Consider the following 19308-nt stretch of genomic DNA (forward strand, 5'->3'; position numbering starts at 1 on the left):
TTGCAGCCTCCATACTAAGACTTGTGAACTCTAGGCTTCTGGTTTTAATTAATAGCTAGTAATGCCAGTGTGACCCTCTTGGATTTGGATTTTTTTCTTTGGTTTTGTGTGTGTGTGTTTTGTTTGTTTTTTTTTATGTCTATATTTAATATTAATCACAACCTTGACTTTTGGGCTCATGTGCATTTTGGGGAGATTCATATGCTCTGTAATCTAAACAGCAGTTTTAGAACGCTCTATTCTGGAGTTGTGGCTCCTGCAGTATTTCTGATGTTCACATACTCATGTTTGCTCACTGAGACAGGTTTTAAGGTTAAGGCTTACTTCCTCTGTTGCTAACAGAAAGTAAAAAGAGTTATTTTCCTTCCAAGTAAGATCTGTTCAGCTTAGTTTTCCTTGAGGTACTGTTTCATTTTTTACTTTGCTTGTAATAGTTCGTGGCAGCTGAACTCTGATGTTAAGAGTTCCAGGCAGACTGGCCTAGATGGGATTCTTTAAGCTTGCTACTGGCAGGCTTTTTTTCATCAATGCTTGTTATAACAGGAAGGCTACAGGCTACATCATCTAGCACTAAAATGAAGTAATTATTGTTTTCACATTCACATAGCTAGCCTTTGTTGGCTCATATGTTTATAGGAGGAAATACATCTGGATATATTCCTCCTATATCTGACTAAGATAATACTCAGCAATCGTTACACTGGAAAAAGGAGATTACTTAGTAAAACACTTTTTCCTAGTACAGATTTGTACAATATAGATTAGATTTTTGTTTTGTTTTGAAAGAGGAGAAAACAGAAATGGAGAAGATAAAGATAGTATATAGTGTTGTAGAGGGAATTACTGTGCCGTGCCTTAAAGTAGTGATGTCTGTTGTTAAGTTATTCTTAGGGAGTGTTTTTTGATAAGGGGGAAAGGATATCTGTAGTTTCCTTAGAATCAAAGGAGGACACAAGAAGAAGATAAAGAACTTCTTAAATAGTTCATACAAACACTAGGAAGTATTCTGCAAATATAAATACTCTCCTTAAAAAGTCCAATTTTATGTGCCCAGATCTTATTGACTCACAAAAGAAAAGCTTTTAGTTCCTGCAATTGTATCATTTAGAGGAAAAGATCAATACTTTGAACCTGTTCCCAGGGAATGGGGCAATACTAAGCTATCCAGTTGCTCAGATGCAGAGGTAGGCAGGAGAAAGGATACAGCTATATGCACTTGCCTCTCTCCTGTTGTGCCAAAGTACCCATATAGACAAAAACAGTTGAGCTGCAGAAGGGCAACTTTCACTTCGTCTGTTATTTCAGACAGGTTCAGAAGCTAAATGATCCCTTCTTATGACAGATATTCCTGAAATTTGTATTTTTCTTCATCCTCCTGAATGAAGAGATTCCATCAAATGCTTATTTAATTCCTCTCTTCTTTTCCTCCTTCCATGAACTTCCATATTAGGTTACTGTGCATTTCATGAAGAAGGAACGTTAATTTCCGTTTAAGTCTGTAATGTGGAAACCAGAAGGGGAAAAAAATATGTGTAAGGTAGCTTGTGATGCTGAAGAGGATTGCTGCAGTGACTATTCAGTGCAGTTGTTTAGACTGATAGCTTACACTGATAGCCCTTACACTGTTTTTGATGTTCATACATATAACGTGCAAGTTCATTGTTGGCCGGATGGGGTAAAGTTATATAATCAGTGAAGACATCATAAGTGTGATTTGAAGATGTTGGTTGTCTAAAAATTTGTTGTTTGCAATCCTCCTGGTCTACTTAAAATACTAAGCTGGCCAGTGGCGCACATGTGAATGAAATGCTTTATGTCACAGTAAAGTACTCTTTGTCATGTTGTTGCTGTTGGAAGGATGCCATTCTGATTCTCATAACTTTTTCTACCAGGTTGTTATTTTGGTTTAGGGGATGTTCTTTTTGTTTCATTTTGTTGCTCTGATGCATCTGTTCTGTAACTGCATATGAAGAGGGTGGTGAAGTTCCATTTCTGTTTCATGAGTAGTAAATATAAGCTATGGAACTTACTGCAGACTATTTACTTTGTCTGTTGCCCTGGACCTTTAATTGCTGTTGATACAATGGATTATCATAAGAAATGCCTGTCGGCACTGAATTTGCCTGTGTCTCAGCCACAGACTCTGGGGGGGGACATTCCTGGAAACTGCGTGGATGACTCTGACAGCCAGCCCTCCAGAGCTGGAGGAAAGGATAGGGACTTCCAAGCTGACCCAGTTATCATGGCTTTCAGTAAAAGGATTTGAATTCACCTGGGATTGTACTGTTCTATTTTTCAGTGAGAAAGTTTTGTTGTTGAAATCTGAAGAGACTTCATTTACCTTTTTTAATCAGGATCTGCATATATATATATATATACGCATATAAAATATATGCGTATGCATGGACTTGCCATCATTTTAAGAAGGCTTTCGTGCTGGTTTGATAAGATGTTAAAAAACCCCAGCATATTCAGATTTAAGGATTTGCTAGGATTCCTTCTGTACACACTTCTTGTGTTTGAAGATTTATAGTGCAGTTTGGTATCTGGGATAAGAGTCTGTTTGATTCCAGCTGCTGTGCCGTCACCCAGCTTTACAGTTCAACGGAGGTTGCAAAATCTTCAGTACTTGCATATCATCTGGAAGATCAGGTTAAGAATAACTTGAAAGAGTTTGTCAAGTCATAGTTGCACATATATTTATGGATACTGATTACTGTGGTGTTTAAATCACATTTAAAACAAATATTCACTACAACTTGTTAAGTAGACATTTCATCTAAGTGCGGACTGTTATAGCAGTAAAAGATGGTTTTAGGTTTTTCATCCTAGCTAAGCTGCTATCATTCAGGCATATGAGGGAAAATCAGTTTTCTGTTGCATGTCCTGTTTCAGCAGGTTAAAATGTGTCAATCACTAAGATGATGCTTTTAAAATATAAGTAAGGAGGCACTCACTCTGCTTATCTTTTTCTTCAAATTTAAAACTACTTAAGTAGGAGCTAAGTATTCCATTCCTCTTACTTGCCAGTGAACACATGTAACTTGTGATACTTTTTACACGGTCCTGGAAATTATTTTCCTTTTCTTCCAGCCTTCTCTTAGCAATGCTTTTACTGATACATTTAACATACTGGAAAAACAGTTGTAGTTACATTGATTAACACTAGAAGAATTTTACCTTTTGGAAAATGAGGTATTCAGATATGAGATATTCCTTTAAATAAAGTCATTTAAATACTGTACTTTTTATTTGCTATTGTTAGCTTGAATTTACATATGTCTTACCAAACTTCAGTACTAAGTTACCAGGTCAGGACTGGAGCACATCACAGATGCTCAAGGCTGACATATTGAGGGGTTTTTGGAGATACAAGGAAAGTAAGAATATTAAGGAATTAAGAAAGGAGGCTACTTGGCAGTAAAGATAGCAAAGTAGACATTTATGCTGCAGACTCACTAATGCTTTCTAAGATCTCTTGTGACTAGTTATAGTAACTTCAGTAGTTCAAAGTCATTTTGCTTAGTGGTTTGCTAGTTTTACCTTCTTGGTTTGCCTCTCTGTCATATTTTGATTCTGTTGATTTTTGTTACTTTTAACATAGCAATTATGGCGGGTAGACAGAACTAAATGCTGACAAGAAGAGTGACTTTTTTACTTTTTTTTTTTTTTAGGTTCCTTATAGATTACATGCTGTGCTAGTTCATGAAGGTCAAGCTAATGCAGGACACTACTGGGCATATATTTATGACCACCATCAGAACAGATGGATGAAGTACAATGACATTTCTGTGACAAAGTCAACTTGGGAAGAGTTGGAACGGGACTCTTTTGGTGGTTACAGGAATGCCAGTGCATACTGTTTAATGTATATCAATGATAAGGAACAGTACTTGATACAAGGTAATGTTATGGTTATGTTTTCAGCATGATATAGAATAGCTGAGTACATTGATAAAGAAAGATTTTTTCAGATGGATTTCCAGATTTATGAAATGGTTTTAATAAGAATTATTAAAAACTCTATTTATATTCATAACTGTCAGTCAAATTGTTTTCACAGGTGAAATGATTTCTTTTCAACTTTCAGATAAATGAAGATAATGCCAGTGTTTTGGCATTATTAAGAGAGCAAAAGTAACTAAGTTGGCTAATTTGTAAACATTTTAGCCAGCTCATCACATGTTCAGTGTTTTGAAGGTGTTACCTCACTGAAGAATAGAGCAGAAATATGAAAATGCAAAAGTGACTCTCGACCTTAAAATCCTCACATAGCTTTTCTTCATAAGCTTCAGAACTCGAATGAACTTTATTGGAAAGATGAAAACGTGAAGCTTTGTGCAATATATTAAAATATGAATAACTTAGCCTTCCCAACCACACATTAAACCAAAGAAATATATGGATTTATCTATTTATTTATTTTTTTCAGATTGTGTAGTAATATAACTACACAAAAAGGCTCAAAAGGACGTGTGGTGAGAGTGGGAAGGCCCTTAGCAAGTTTTATAGACTCTGTTAACAGTGGCTAGGGGACTGACTGAAAATGGCCAGATTCAGTAACAAACAGTTGAAAACTTTCATGTTCCTTTCTATTCACAGGGGCAAAAAGCTAGAGTGGGCATTTGTTCTGTTTTTAAATGGGAACTGATACTAACCTTGACATTTCTAGACTGTCAGATTAATAGTGGACTTGCAACCATAGGGTTTATGAGCCCTCTAGCGTGGCTCTTCCTCTAAATTGGAGGCCTGCTTTCTGGGGGGACAGTTACCACTGATTGATCCCCCAGGCCTTGGTATGCTATTGCAGAGACTGTTCTCAAAGCAAAAAGGAAGGTCACTTCATGTAGATGGTATTCTTATCAGTTGACTTTATGCCTCCATATAGGCCCACTTTCCTTCCCCTTTTCTTCTGAGGGGTTGCATTGTTTCCAGTTCCACATGGCACTAATAAAACTGTGTTGATGTGTTTTTTTTTTGTGTGTGTGCAACTTTGCTTTGAATGATCAGAATCATAGGGTGTTCATAGGCCCAAAGGCTCATCTTTCAAAGTAGCTATGACGTGATGATGCCCAAGAATTTGTAATCAAAACATTGAAAGAGCAATAGCAATACGTCCTAGTAGCAGAGAAGTGCCAAATAGATGATGAGAAAAGTTAAGACAGTAAGACAGTTTGGGAGATTTGGTGTTGTATTGCATGAGTTCAGTAATTCACTTAAGGCAATTGAACATATATATCTATTTCTCGAAATTTTTCGTTTTCTGAAATATAAATTTTATATTACCACAGAGGAGTTTAATAAAGAAACGGGACAGATACTTCTAGGAATGGACACACTACCTTCTGATCTAAGGGATTATGTCAAGGAAGACAATAAACGTTTTGAAAAAGAACTAGAAGAATGGGATGCAGAACTTGCTCAGAAGGCACAGCAGGAAAAGTTGCTATCTCAGATTCCCAGGGCACCAGCACCATCACCTGCACCAGGTTAGCTTCTTCTATCTGTTTGTAAAAGAAGTAGAAACAAAACTCATTGGTTTGGGAATATTTTTTTGCCTCTTAAGATTAAAGGAAGAATTGTTAATTTGTGTAATCTTAAATGATAATTATTTACTTGGCCAAGGTAACTGCACTTGAAGTTTAATCTGAGTTTTTTGCATCTTATACTTTTTCTTCTGCCTTTTTCTTCCCAGTTTTGTGCTTAGCTTTTAGAAAATTCATTTTTTTGGTTTTGTTTTGTTTTGGTTCGTTGTTTCGGGTTTGGCAGACTGCCTATAAGTAATATGCCTGTTTTTACACAGGTAAACCTATTGTGTCTTAGGTCACATCCACTTTTTGCTCCATTGCAGAAAGTTGCACATATGTTATATGAAAGGTTACATGATGGATTTGTATAGTGAATCTGCTGTCCAGATGTTTTCATTGTTGTATTTGAGTCATTCAGATTGAGCATGTTTCTCTGACGTGAAATATAAGAACTTTATCTTCTATATGTTTTGACTTCGTAAATGCTTTGCGACTAGTTTTAGTTATTTTATTAGTAAGGACATATACCAAATGTGTGTGTGTATATATATACATATATGTCTGCCAAAATTTGCTCTTGTTATGCTAATCAATTTTATTGCTCCCAAGTGTGGGGGAGGAGACTTTGATATTTCCCTTAAGTCAGAAGAATATGATGTATTGATTATTTTACAAAGTAAAAATATATCTGGAAGTCAAGTGTAGATTGTTCCATATATTGGATCTATATACTACTAAAAGTCTAAGCAGAATCTCTGCTCTCAGTTGTCCCTCATATGATTGATAAACACCCCTCACTCAAGCCTTAATGGGTGTCTAGACAGGACAGGCCTATTGTTCCTAATGTAAAAATATGAGTCCATTTATATGAAAGAGCTCATAATGTGCTGAGACACAGGCTGCCATAAAGTTGGATTTCTAAAGGATGTGACCTACCCTGCATCTTCTGTGTGGGTTACCTTACCTATGAGACAGTGATCCAAATAAAATTAATCAATTCAAAATTCATGCTTCTGTTAACATATGGAATTGTTATCTTATTTCTGTCACTAAGTTCAAGCAGGAGAACCAGAATATTTAGAGCAGCCATCAAGAACTGATCTTTCAAAGCACTTAAAAGAAGATTCTGTACAAGCGATCAATAAAGCTTTAGCTGAACAAGAAGATAGAGGTCCTGAAGCTATAATGGATACGGTGAGGATATTTTGAAGCTTGAAATACCTCTTTTTCTTTTATTTTGCAAGTGGAAAGGATGATAGCTGCTAAAAGGGGGGAAGAAAAGCTTTGAACAAATAATTTTTGTTCTTCAGGGAATGTCCAACACTAAAAGTCCATCCAGAAAGTATGTACTATGTTAATGAGCTTAATAGAAGAATAACAGTACGGTAGATGTACTCTGTGTGATTCAAGTACTTGTCAAGAGTACAGTATATTGTTCAAATGGCAATCACATGTTCATGCCCACCATCAAATAATCTTTTCAAACCGTTAGATGGTTCCATTTATTTTGAGGAGTAAACACTGACATTCCATTGTAAAAGACTTGAAAAATGCTACTTTAAATATCATAATTTTTATCGGAGAAATTTGAGAATATAAGTGAGTTCTCTTGAAAGATCTATGGAAATTAAAATAGCTTTCAAAAACGAGTTTTTTCTAAACATTATGTTTATGGAGGGAAGCTCAAAAATGGTCAAGAAAATTTGTAATATAATAAAACTCTTAGTTCAACCCTATTCTGTAGCTTTAGTGCAAATTCAGAAGTTTACGAAAATTGTGATTAATCAGATGCATATGTTAAAATGTTTATAAGAATTAGTGTTGAGTGATACTGTTTTCATGTTGCAAATACTGAGAAGAATTGGAAATTAACTGCTTCATGAGCTATTAGTGAAACAAATATTTAACAGTTTTTTCTTTCATCAAATACCTTTTTTTTGCTTCCCTGTGGGTATATAGATGATTGTATTTGACACAAAAACAAATTCCTTTAAAGCAATGTGTTAATCTGCCTTGGAACCATATCCCTAAGGATGAAACATGCCGAATGTACATGAAAGGACAGACTGCAGTAGCTGAGATCATCTCAGTCGTTTAAAAGCTTACTTTAACATAACAAGAGTTTCAGTGACTAACATAATACCTTCTTAAAGTACCACAAGTAACCACTAGTGATATGAACAATTTAGGTATGTGCAAAATTTCAAGTATAATCCTAAATTCTGGTATGAATCCCCATAAAACAGAAGCAGTCTAGCCCCAAATAACTTTGGTGTCAAAAGGAAGGTCTTTTCAAAGCCTTTGAAAATGATGTGACAAGGTGTTGACCCTTAGACCTGGAGTGTATTCCATCCCTCTCTCCTGTGGTGTCAGGAGAGCAGAGAAGCATACTTTCGCTGCTAAATCTAAATCAAAACCAACAGGGAAGCTAACCACCTATGAAAAGGTGCCCTGCCGCTAACAATTTAGGCTGCTGCAAATTTGACTTGAGTTCTCAGAGCACAGACCAGCTAAGGGGGAGCCTGCTTTAATACGAGTTACCTCCACTGGAGGGGGTAGCTATGATGATGTCCAAGTCATGACAAAGTGTCTTGCCTGATGCTAATCCTCTTTCTAGAGTCTGTGGGCATCCATCCTGGTGGGATGTGGAAGAATCTGATTCCATGAATCAAGTGTTTTTGTTTAGGCTAGGTATTTTGCGCAGTTGTTGGCCCTAGGGCTTTACAGGGCAGTGACTGGGAAACGTCATGGTAGGTGTAGTGAGGCAGAGACAGGTTTCCTTATTCCAATTATTCCAATTTCCACTGCGCTGTACTGCATCAAGGGGGATGAAATATTTAAAAGTAAAAGTAAAATAAAAAACAAAACCAACAACACAAATACAAACCAAAATCCCACAGACTCTCTTACTTAGAAACAAATGTTCTTCTACTGTTAAAATCTAAAGCCAATTTCCAACTAATCTGAGGGTACTCTATCAGTGTTTAAAAGCTACCCTCTGTGTACCCAAATTTAACGTGGAGAGAACTGTGCTTCCTTCTCAGTGTATCAGCCCTCTTTAATTATTCTACTTCCATCTGCATTCTGACATGCAGCCACATCTCTTTCCTCCACTTTTTGTTTGTCCATTTTGGAAGAAGGAAAAACAACATCAGGACATAAAACAAACAGGGCTGTAGGTTGCTCACCACATGATCATTTGTGTCCATTTTCTGACCTTTGTTCTTATTTATTTATTTCTCTGCACAGTCTTTCTTTGTATTTATACAATGCTGGGTGTAAATAGATACTATGTGTTTCTGGAATCTTTGTTTAAAAATAAAGCCATTGTAACAAGCGCAGAACAGCAGCACAGCATTCTTTCTGTACTCTGTGATTGCTTAGATTAGAGAGAAGGTTGAAGTTCTGCAAGTGTTGTAAACCGGTGATTATAAAATGACAGACTGCAGTAGCTGAGATCATCTCAGTTGTTTAAAAGCTTACTTCAACATAACAAGAGTTTCAGTGACTAACATAATCTTCCCTTGGTTTTAAGTGTAATTATTAAAAAAAAAAAAAAAAAAGGCATGGTGAGTGTACTGCACCTTCAAATATTCTTTCAAATACCTTAATTGCTAGAGGCCTTTTTGTATTTTTTTTTCAGTGCATCAGAAAATGTTAGCCTTTGGCTTGCTGCCATCCCTTGGTACGAATTCTTCAGATATCTCAGTTATATTCCACCCAAAATTACTAAAATGAAAAGAAACAGTGGTTCACAGACTCAACGTTTAACAACTGCTTTAAATTTGTTACGGATGCTACAGAATTGTAGTACTGGCGTACTGGCCTATGAAGATGTAATTAGTGAATAAAGCAAAAATGAAACCTTTTTGTAAAATTATGCCCTAATTTTAAAATGTACTGCTTAAAGTAAAGTATGAGTAATTAGAGAATATAAGTGATATTTATCATTTTTTCAGAACTTCAGCAGCACGATTTTACTTGATCGGCTTGTTAGTTTGCGTCTCTCTGATTTTCTCTATTTTGTGATTCCCCTCCCCACACGTACTGATAATGATTTTCTTCTGCAGAGCTCTGGTAATGCCCCAGCTCCACCAGCTCCTAACCAGCGAGTTGTAGAGGTGGCGATCCCTGATGTAGGGACTTTTGTGATTGAGTCAGAGGAGGGGGGTTATGACGATGAGGTACATTTGATTGCGATTGTGTGCACCGCTCCTACTCGGTGCTTTCTTGTGCTGCCTGATGAGAATTTTTGGCATGTTTGCACATCGTGACACCTAACAGATTTCTGCATAACTAAATGCTTAGCAGTTTGTAACTGTAACAATGTCTTAATTTGTAATGAAGTATGAAAGGAAAGCACAAGCAACTCTAATTGGGCACGCTTTGCATGGTACTGTTTACCCTGGAGGTATATTTGTCTTTTTAGCTGTGGAAGCTGAATGTTTGTGTTAGGTCAGGTAGCCTTTGAAATGCTGGTGATAGACTGTGGACTATTGCATTATTTAAAAAAAAAAAAAAAGTCGGGATAGTGAGTGATGTTCTTAATGTTCGTGCTTTCTTGTCAGTCCAATAAAGCTAACGTTCAAGTCCTATCTCTTATTTGCTCAGGTTAAGCTTTTTAGACTTCAAGGATTAAATTATCCATGAAAATAACCTGAAACTGATATATATGGCTGTAGGAAGTGACTGTTTCCAAAGCTGAAAAAAAAAAGAAATTGCTTTTTCCCAATTCAGGCACAGGGTGGGGGAGTGTACCTGGTACTACTTGAGAAACAGATGCTAGACCCATGTTAACCCAGGAGACAATATTTTCTTCTGGCTGATTTTGGCAACAGAAATCAGCACTGCCAGGGCATCAAACTGTTCTGCCTTGACACTGCTTATTCCATCTTAGTTTTGGCTGGGGATAGAGTTGGTGTAGCCCCAGTTCTCAGGTATCTGGGCATGTGTTCTTGGTAGGCTGCAGGGAGCTTTTGCCTCCCTGCGCAAATGGGTATTTCTGGTCATTCTGTCCTGTATGAGCACTAGCGATGAGGAGTGTGGGATGGGGAGTAAAACAATTTAAATGATATCATCTCACTGAGTTCAGTTTTCCACCAATGTGCAGTCTCCACCTTTAAAGATGGGAAGATTTAGCTTCATCTAATGACCTGCTTTTATTATTATTATTGTTATTATTGGCATTGTTGCCCACATGCCACTGTTTTTTACAGAGGATGCTAACTTTATTCCTCATTTGCCTGTTTCTTTTGTAAGCACATTTGCTTTTTTAAGGCTGTTTTTATGTGTCGGGAAACTCTTCTGGAGAGTTTAGGGCTCTTCATCTTCTGTTCTTAAAGGCCAGCTTTTGTTGCTGTGCCAGTTGGGGTGCTAGCTAGACCTTGGGCTGGGAGGGAGGGAGTGTTTTGCCTTGGTCACAGATAACAGAGGGGAAAAGCCTTTCTGGGTAACCTAAAAGTATCAAATTGTTTGTATATAATTGATGTGATTAGCAGTGAGATGTGTCTGTTATGTTGGTGTTGTGTTTGTTAAATGTTTTGGGTTTAATTTTAAGTATTTGTCTGCAAATGCTTCGGGGACCAATTGTATTTGCAGCATTTGGGTCCTTTACTTTGATGTTGAAATATGTACAAAATACAGTCAGTGTAGTTTATTATATTTTTAGTATAGTATATATAAAGTGTGATTGGGTGATTTTTCTATTTGTAACAGTTTATTTTACCCTTTGGTGGCCATGAGTTCTCGAGGTAGCACTCCATCCGTACACAATTTCTGATGGATGCTAATGCTGAATGATGCATGTTCCTTTTCTGGGAAGTTTTGAACATGTAATTTTTAAATTGTATTTGACACAATTGTTCAGTTTTTGTTAAGCTTCCTTTAACTATATTTTGTCGTGGTAAACATATATACACATGCCGTGATTGATTTGCAGAATACGCACAACAGATCTTGTATTGAAAGTGCCATTTCAATGTATGCATGCATTAAGTTGCTTTTTATCTTGCATGAGACTAAAAGCATATTGAATTTAATCATTAAAATATTAATCATTCCAAACTTTTACCTTAAATCCCTTATGGCAGGTCATGCTGACCCCGAACATGCAAGGTATTATCATGGCTATAGGTAAAGCCAGGAATGTTTATGACAGGTGTGGGCCAGAAGCAGGGTTCTTTAAGGTACAACTAACATTTTCAACTTTTTCTCCTCTGACTTGTTAGACATACCTTCTCACCCCACCCTTTGTGTATTAAGACTGTTCCAGCATTTATAAGTGCTCTTCTATGGCATCAGTCCTCCATTTAGATATTTCTAAATTATATACTTTTTTAGGAAGAAATATCTATAGCTGTTTCAATCTTGATTTAGCAGTATGCTGCCTTGATATTAGTAAACTATATACCTTCATGCATTTTACCTTTTCAATATTAGTATCAAATAACCTGGATTTGTAATCAATAAGAATATGTATTTTTTCCCTGTTCATAAAAGCATGCCTTCACTAGGCGGTTTGGGACATCAGTGTTTTCATTAAGGGACTTCAGTGTTTAGTTATTTGTTTATTTCAAAGAAACATTCTTGTTTTGTCTTCCTTAAAAGATTTTTAGTAAATCCAATTCACTTTCTTTTAACTTCGTTGATGTCAATATTGTTTATTTATGCAGTGTTTTATTACTAGGAATTGGATGGGAGGCTCTTTGTGGTTGTTAGTCTTCAGTATGATACTAGATTTAAAAAATACATCAGTTTTCTTAAATGAAAAAAGTTCTGAGCATTTCTAGCTCATAATCTTTTGAATTTTCAGAGTATTAGCAAGGGAATTACTTTGACATGATGTAAAATCCTCTCAAATGAGATTTTTATGGGTGGTGACGTGGGGGAGAGTTTCTTGCTTGCCTTTGAGTAGCATTCTATTTCCTATTTAATTTTTATGGCTCAGTTACACTGAAAGAAAATATTAAAAATACAAAAATGAAGCAAAACAAAAAACTTTTTAGCTTCTTGGTAAGGGAATTGAAATCTCATGTTCTTTTTTTTGTTATTTATTTTTAAGTGGATATTTTGTCAAGTGTTATGACCAGACCATACTGCATTTGTTTCCAGGGTTGTCTCTGGACTGGGTTGTCATGAGTGCACTCAGGCAATGGAGAGAAACCTGCCATAGCCTTTGTTTAATGACATACGTTTTGCTTGCAATTCAGTGCTGTGTTTTCAAATTTCTCACTTAATGAAAAGCTTCATTTTTTAATTAAAAAAAAAAAAATTACTCATTTGATCAAATCAAACTTTTTACCAGAAAGGTTAATTACATTATTTTAATTTTTTTTTAATGTGAAGAGTATTTTGGTGAGTTTAAAAGCAAAATAGGAATTCTGATCAAAATTAAAATAAAAATAATAATTTCTTTGGAATTATCAAAGAAGTGCTCAGTTGAATTTTTATTTATCTGTTTACTTTTGAATGCTTAAACATTTTTATGTCAACATGGGGGGGGGGGGACAAGATTTGTCTTTGAGAAAATGTTATTAAAACTAAATTGTTGGAGGGTAGGAAAGTCTCCTTTCTCATTTTCTGCTGACTCCTGTTAGAAGCAACTTAGAACTGGTGGAACATGCTTTGCTTTTTGAGTAATACATTAGTATGGATGTTTGTGGATGAAGTGATTCTACTTAGTACCAGATTTCATATTTTGAAATGTATCAGGTGAAATCCCGTGTTACTGTAGAAGCTTCTGTGATATTTCTTATACTCTGTTTTTTCATGTGTTTGTTTTTTTATAAAATTAGTGTTTATAAAAGATTGTGGTGGTTTTCTGTGATGTCCTTGTTTTGGTGTAATGCAGGTAGAACCTGTTTGATATGAGTCATTGTTATTGCCAAAGTTTGATTCCCTCTTTAGATCTCAGACTTCAGACATAACTAATACAAACCAACTAAGACGTTTATTGATCAATGACCTCTTACTGTCATCCTTTTCTAAACTTTATAGGCAGTTCCTTGTAGTATGTTTGCCTTAAGATCTTTATATATATAACATTCTCTGTGAGAAAAGTAAAGCTTATGATATTTCTTTCTACCACCCCTTTTTCCTATATGCAGTTTAAATAAATAGTGTTGATCTTCTGTTGCATATAGGATTTACGAATCTATAGCATAGCATTTTAAATTTTGCTTAATATGTATATGAAAATCTGAGTTTCGTGTTGCATTTTTCCTGTTTCTAAATAATTCTCTGAAGAATAAAACGCAAAATAGCAATTGCTTTTTGCTTCTAGCCTACACCACTAAAGAGGGTTTAATTGCATAGTTATCCATGTTGGTTTGCTAATGGTAGAATGTCTTATCATATAAGGTAATAAAAACTCTATCTGTGGCTTTTGATACGTATTGGTTCTCCCAAACCTCCTTTTTAATGATAATGCATATGATTAGTATTTAAAAATGTTAATGCAGAACGTTTTCTTAAGTTCTAAGGTTCTCCACATATTATCTGTTTAGGCCTGTATGAATAGTATCCTACCCATGTGTTTAGTCTTGAATCACAAGGTTTCTTGGTAGAGCATAGCAGCCCAAATTTCCAAGAGTTAAACATCAAGAAAATGCTGCTGGTGCTGCTAGGTATTTTAACTTAAAGGAATTTGGAATTTTAAACAGGGTATTTTTCTGGATGGTTTGGAGCTTTATTTTGGCTGTATATCGCATTGAAACTGCTTATGCGTTAACTCGTGTTGCAAGTTGATAAGTAGTGTTAGCCAGCAATTTGATCACCTCCATATTTTGAGACAGAAATTATGGAACACACTAAGATTTGTCACCTTTCTTTTTTCTTGTTACTCTTATTCATGCTCTATAGTTTCAGTGAGTAAAATCTAGTGAAGATAACAGATGTGGTTCATTAAAATCTAATATGCTGGCAAACTAAACACTTCTGATGACCTCTAAAGTTTACCTAAAATATTCAGTGAGGAGTCCGTCCTGCCCTATAGGAGGCTGATACTAATCATATCAAAGTGTTTTCTTTAGAGATCATACAGTTTGATTTTTGTTGTACATCATTTTCCATTCTGACGTAACGTTTTCAAAATCATACATGTTCATTGAACTTTATGTAGATTGTGTTTTATTCACGTATTTGCATTTCAACCATGTATTAGGGGTAGTTTTTGACCTTAGGAGATTTTAGAAAATTTAATTCAGTAAAATGTCTGAAATATTATACTGCTTTTAGACTGTACATGCTTAAAGAAGCCACTGTAGGGATTGGATAAAACTTCACTTCATCAGGAAGATGTAGAGCAAGATTGGGATTGTTTCTGAAATAAAGGTCTACTTGGGTTTTTGTCAGCTTTAGCTGGGGAACAACCTTATATTTGTCTGTTTTTTTGTAATTTAGACTTGGTGGGTGGGATTGTTAAAAGTGATTTTGTAGCCAAGTGTCCATGGGAATTATTCTGTTAGTGTTGGTGAAGTTTGAGTTAAAAGCGACGAAGAATAATATATATTTTTAAAATTATTTAGGCAATTAAATTGGAATATGCACGACTGCTAAAATTAGCCCAGGAGGATCCACCACCTGAATGTGATTATCGTTTGCGTCATGCAATTGTTTACTTCATCCAAAACCAGGCACCAAAGAAGATAATTGAGAGAACGTTACTGGAGCAGTTCGGAGATCACAATCTTAGCTTTGACGAAAGGTAATAAGAGCAGCATGTCTCACTTCCTGTGCTTGTGAGTGTTCTGTGATGTGTAAAGATGCTACTTTATATTCAGATAGGGTGTATAATAGAGGTAAGAACAGTGTGTGTGTGTGTGTGTTTGGCTTCATCGTCTAGTTAATAGCTTGAAAGTATAAAATGTATGGAAGAACAATTTTATATATTAAAAAAAATCTTTATAAAAATCTCTATTAAAAAGAATAAACAAGAAGTTAAGTTTTTATTATATGAAGTAAGGAAAAATGCTCAGTGTTGCTCATGATTGCGCACAGTTCTCTGTACCTTGTTTTGAAACACTGAAATGAAATCTGTGTTTCTTCAGTGGCCTAAAGGCCAGCAGTAGAGAGCAAAGTCTTAAAATGGGACACCAGAATAGATGGGTAACTTATCTGAAAACAAGACCATGTCTCTTATGCTTGAAATTCCATATATTCACTTATTTAAAACATAAAAATTGAAATGTTTAGAATGTTAGTCTGATTTCTGCATATTGACAGCTGTAAAATCTCTGAATCCAATCCTCTAATTTTACTTTGGCAAATAAACATAGGGGAGCTTCAAGCCACCTGAAATTTAAATTAGAAAGAAAAACTGAGTAATGTGGCAATTTAGCAAAATAAAATAAGTAATTCTTAAAAAGCACAAGCATTCATCACATGTGCTTCAAAAGTATGCCTTCCCCTGCTGATTATACAATGCATATTATAAAGCACATTTTCCATAATGTTTCTATACTGTTTTGCATAAGACTATAGCCTATGAGGTTGCTGTCTTTTTATGGATAATATCCTATGCAAATTTCCATCTTTCATGATTTCTTGTTGCTTTTCATAAGGTGCCGTAACATAATGAAAGTTGCTCAAGCTAAGCTTGAAATGATAAAACCAGATGAAGTAAACATGGAAGAATATGAGGTCAGTATTTCTTATGCTGTATATGAAACTGTAACGTAAAATAACTATCAATAATCAGAATTAATCTTAACACATTTCTTTTTGTCTTACACTGAGAAGTTGAAACTAGTTACCGAAACATCATTTATTTGCAGGAAAGCTGCTCTGACCAGTTGATCCAAAGCTTTTTTTTCTTCCACATCTGTAATTCCAAGGTCAGATATGACTTGAGCCACAGATAAACGTCAAATTTGAGCCTGTCCTTACTCCTTAACACGTCTTGATGTCACTAGCAGTATTTCATAATTTAGCACCATGTGAGCCAACTGGTGCTGTCTAGTCAGAAAGTGCTGGCAGTGAAGGAGTGAAAGTAGTCTTAAGGCCAACCTTATGCATCTCCAGAAATGGGACACAGGCATCAGGGTCACATTTGTGTTTTTCCTCCAGCTGTTTTTGCAACCATTCCCATTCTTTTATTAGCACCAGGTTATTTCATTTACCAAGACCATATGTAACCAGCTTATGCATTTAATTTTTCCTTCTGTGCTACCTACAAAAACTTTGAAAGAGGAAAGGAGCAAATCCCAGATACTAAAGAACCACGACTTACATTTGCCAAAGTACTTCATCTCATATATAAAGCTAATTCTGTAGCTGGTTTTACATCAGCTTCAACTCTGCATGATACTCTTCATTAAGGCCTCTGAACAGGGGTTATTTATATCCTAGGCAGCTTCCAGTGCACCACTTAAACCTCATTGTTATGCTTGAAAGTCCCAACAGCTTGTTCAGAAGGACTATCTATGGGAGTAATCTTCCCTTCAACAAACCAAGTGAAAAATATTTACTTGTCATTTCTGTTTACCAGGTTTAGGACCTACGGGAGATGCTACTACATTTAAATGCCCTCTTCCACGGTGAGGGGAAGGGACTCTCATAGTAGGGTTTCTGTTGCGTTTTTTTGGCTGTGCAAGGCTCAATTTCTTCCTATTTTCTGAACGGCCTTGCCACTTAAACCCAATACGGTTACACAAGTAGAGTAACAATCCTGGACTTAGCTTTAAGTGGGGGGGTGAGGGAGATCTTCTGTTCCCCTGCAGATGTATGTCGCCTTTTTAGCTCTTGAGGCAGATATCTTTGGAGAAACTACAGACTTGTATCACAAGTTGTCCTGTATAGGGAGTTGTCATTTCATGGAACCTTTCTCATGCTCTTTGTGTTGAATCTTTAAGTGGCTATGTATTATGGTATTTTGTCACTTATTTAGTCCTTAACGTGCAACTGAAAGTTGGCTGCTAAATGGACGCGAGAACACCTTTCTCCCTTAGAGCATTTTTTCTTGTAAAGCATATCAGTAGTCACTTTGTATAAAATGGTGATGCAGTAAATAAATGTTGTGCTCCAATATAAACATCTCCATGGTTTGAAGTACTCAACAAGACACTTTAGATTTTTGTCACTTCCAAATTAATGTATTCAGGCTTTTTCTCTGTCTTTCTTACACTGAAATTTAAACTTAATTTTAGCACATAAAAATGCTTTCTAACCCTTTCTGAGTAAATAACTGAGTCTAATATAGAGAAGAAAAGTGGCTATTAGCCTCTTAGTTTTTGAGGGGGGGGGGGGGGGGCGGGGAACAATTCCCATAATTCTGACTGTGATTCTCCAAAAATGCCTTGTGTTCTTTTCAATTCAAATGGCAATGCATTCTGTTTAAAGAAAAAAAAATCTCATCTAGAAATATTTTAGGAATTTAAGAATCTTACTTTCATTGAGGGAGGGGGGGTTCAGACTGACATTTCCCACACGCAAGCTTACTGGGTTTCCTAATCACTTAATGTGAATGTTCAGCACTTAAGTGTGTAAAATTGTATTTCATGTTTGTGGATGAAATTCTATATACCCTTTCTTATATGCAGAGATGGCATCAAGACTATAGAAATTTCAGGGAAACAACCATGTTTCTCATGGTAGGATTGGAGTTTTTCCAAAAAAAGAGGTAAGTGGTAGTATAGAACTCAAATGTGGTAGAGTGATCTGAAGGCAAAATGTAACATTGATAAAGTAAAACAATTATTAAGAATTGTTTAATATATTCTTCATTTTATTTACAATTTACTCAGTTCATTAATTTCTTCAGTCTCACGTTTTCCTCAGTTTCACTCAACCTTCTACTTTTAATCTCCATTTCTTTGCACCTTATCAAGCAATGGACTCTTTTCAGTGTCCCTACATGCACTTGTATTCCTCATTCTCTCCTACTCTGAGTGCTCTGGGTATCCCTCAAACATAAAAATCTTTATTCTCTGGCATCACATGTGCACATATATCTATCTGCTTTTATCAATAATCAAATAATACCAAGTCTCTATATTATCCTGTCTTTTTAATGGGATTCCCAGAGAAGCAAAATTTTGCCTCCTGCGTTTGTCTGAGCCAAAATTCCACTCATGATGGGCTTTAAAGATCAGGCAAAAAAAAAAACACAACATATTTGAGGAAAGTTATCACACGTTATTATCATAGTTATGTCTGATTCTTCTTAGCTCTGTGTGTCAATGTTAATTCATTCCCTTCTCTTTTCCTACCAACCCAGAGACTATATCAAACTGGTGACATTAATGTATTTAATTCATTACAGCAAAAACTTATACTGTGATCAACTACATGTAACGAGGAGGGAAATAACAGTATAAATGCCTCAAAGCATTCTACAGGAGAGAGTTTTTGAAAAAGCACTGTTCAGAAGTACCTCTTCCTCCCATCCCCAGTCAAAGGGGGGGCCGGGGGGCTAGCAGAAAAATATTCAGTAGTATTCAGTAGCTGACATCTGTTGTGTGAAAATTGAACTGTCACGTGATAAAAATGCGTAATTGTGGAAAAAAATAATTGTTGGCAATCACTGATATTCATAACACAATATGTAGGGGAACCAGATTTAGTTTGTTGACTCTGTGTTGTGCAGGAAATTGCTTCATATTTCTGCTCCTTCTCTTGTATGCTCCCAATGAAAATAGGCCCAAACAAACAAACAAAAAAGATAATTAAAAACTACTTATCTCTCTTGTAAGCTATGTTTTTATGTAGTGGCTAACAAAATGAGCTCATAACCTTGCTTTTGCACCATGTAATAAATAGTACATTCACTAATACTCTAAATTAG

General features: G+C 35.7%; 1 protein-coding gene across 4 annotated transcripts in view; it reads left to right on the forward strand.

Annotated features, from left to right (window-relative positions):
- USP25 (ubiquitin specific peptidase 25) overlaps positions 1–19308 on the forward strand; it is a 93842-nt gene that overhangs the window by 68890 nt on the left and 5644 nt on the right. For 2 of the 4 annotated variants that reach the window (XM_048079959.2, XM_066977468.1), the window contains 8 exons: positions 3675–3903; positions 5292–5489; positions 6583–6722; positions 9599–9712; positions 11618–11713; positions 15053–15231; positions 16088–16166; positions 18065–18144. In XM_048079959.2, coding sequence (XP_047935916.1) covers positions 3675–3903; positions 5292–5489; positions 6583–6722; positions 9599–9712; positions 11618–11713; positions 15053–15231; positions 16088–16166; positions 18065–18144 — 1115 coding nt within the window. The remainder of the gene's footprint in view (positions 1–3674; positions 3904–5291; positions 5490–6582; positions 6723–9598; positions 9713–11617; positions 11714–15052; positions 15232–16087; positions 16167–18064; positions 18145–19308) is intronic. The other 2 variants (XM_048079960.2, XM_048079961.2) reach the window with 2 other exon arrangements.

Source organism: Anser cygnoides, chromosome 1 (assembly GCF_040182565.1).
Source record: "Anser cygnoides isolate HZ-2024a breed goose chromosome 1, Taihu_goose_T2T_genome, whole genome shotgun sequence".
NCBI lineage: Eukaryota > Metazoa > Chordata > Aves > Anseriformes > Anatidae > Anser > Anser cygnoides.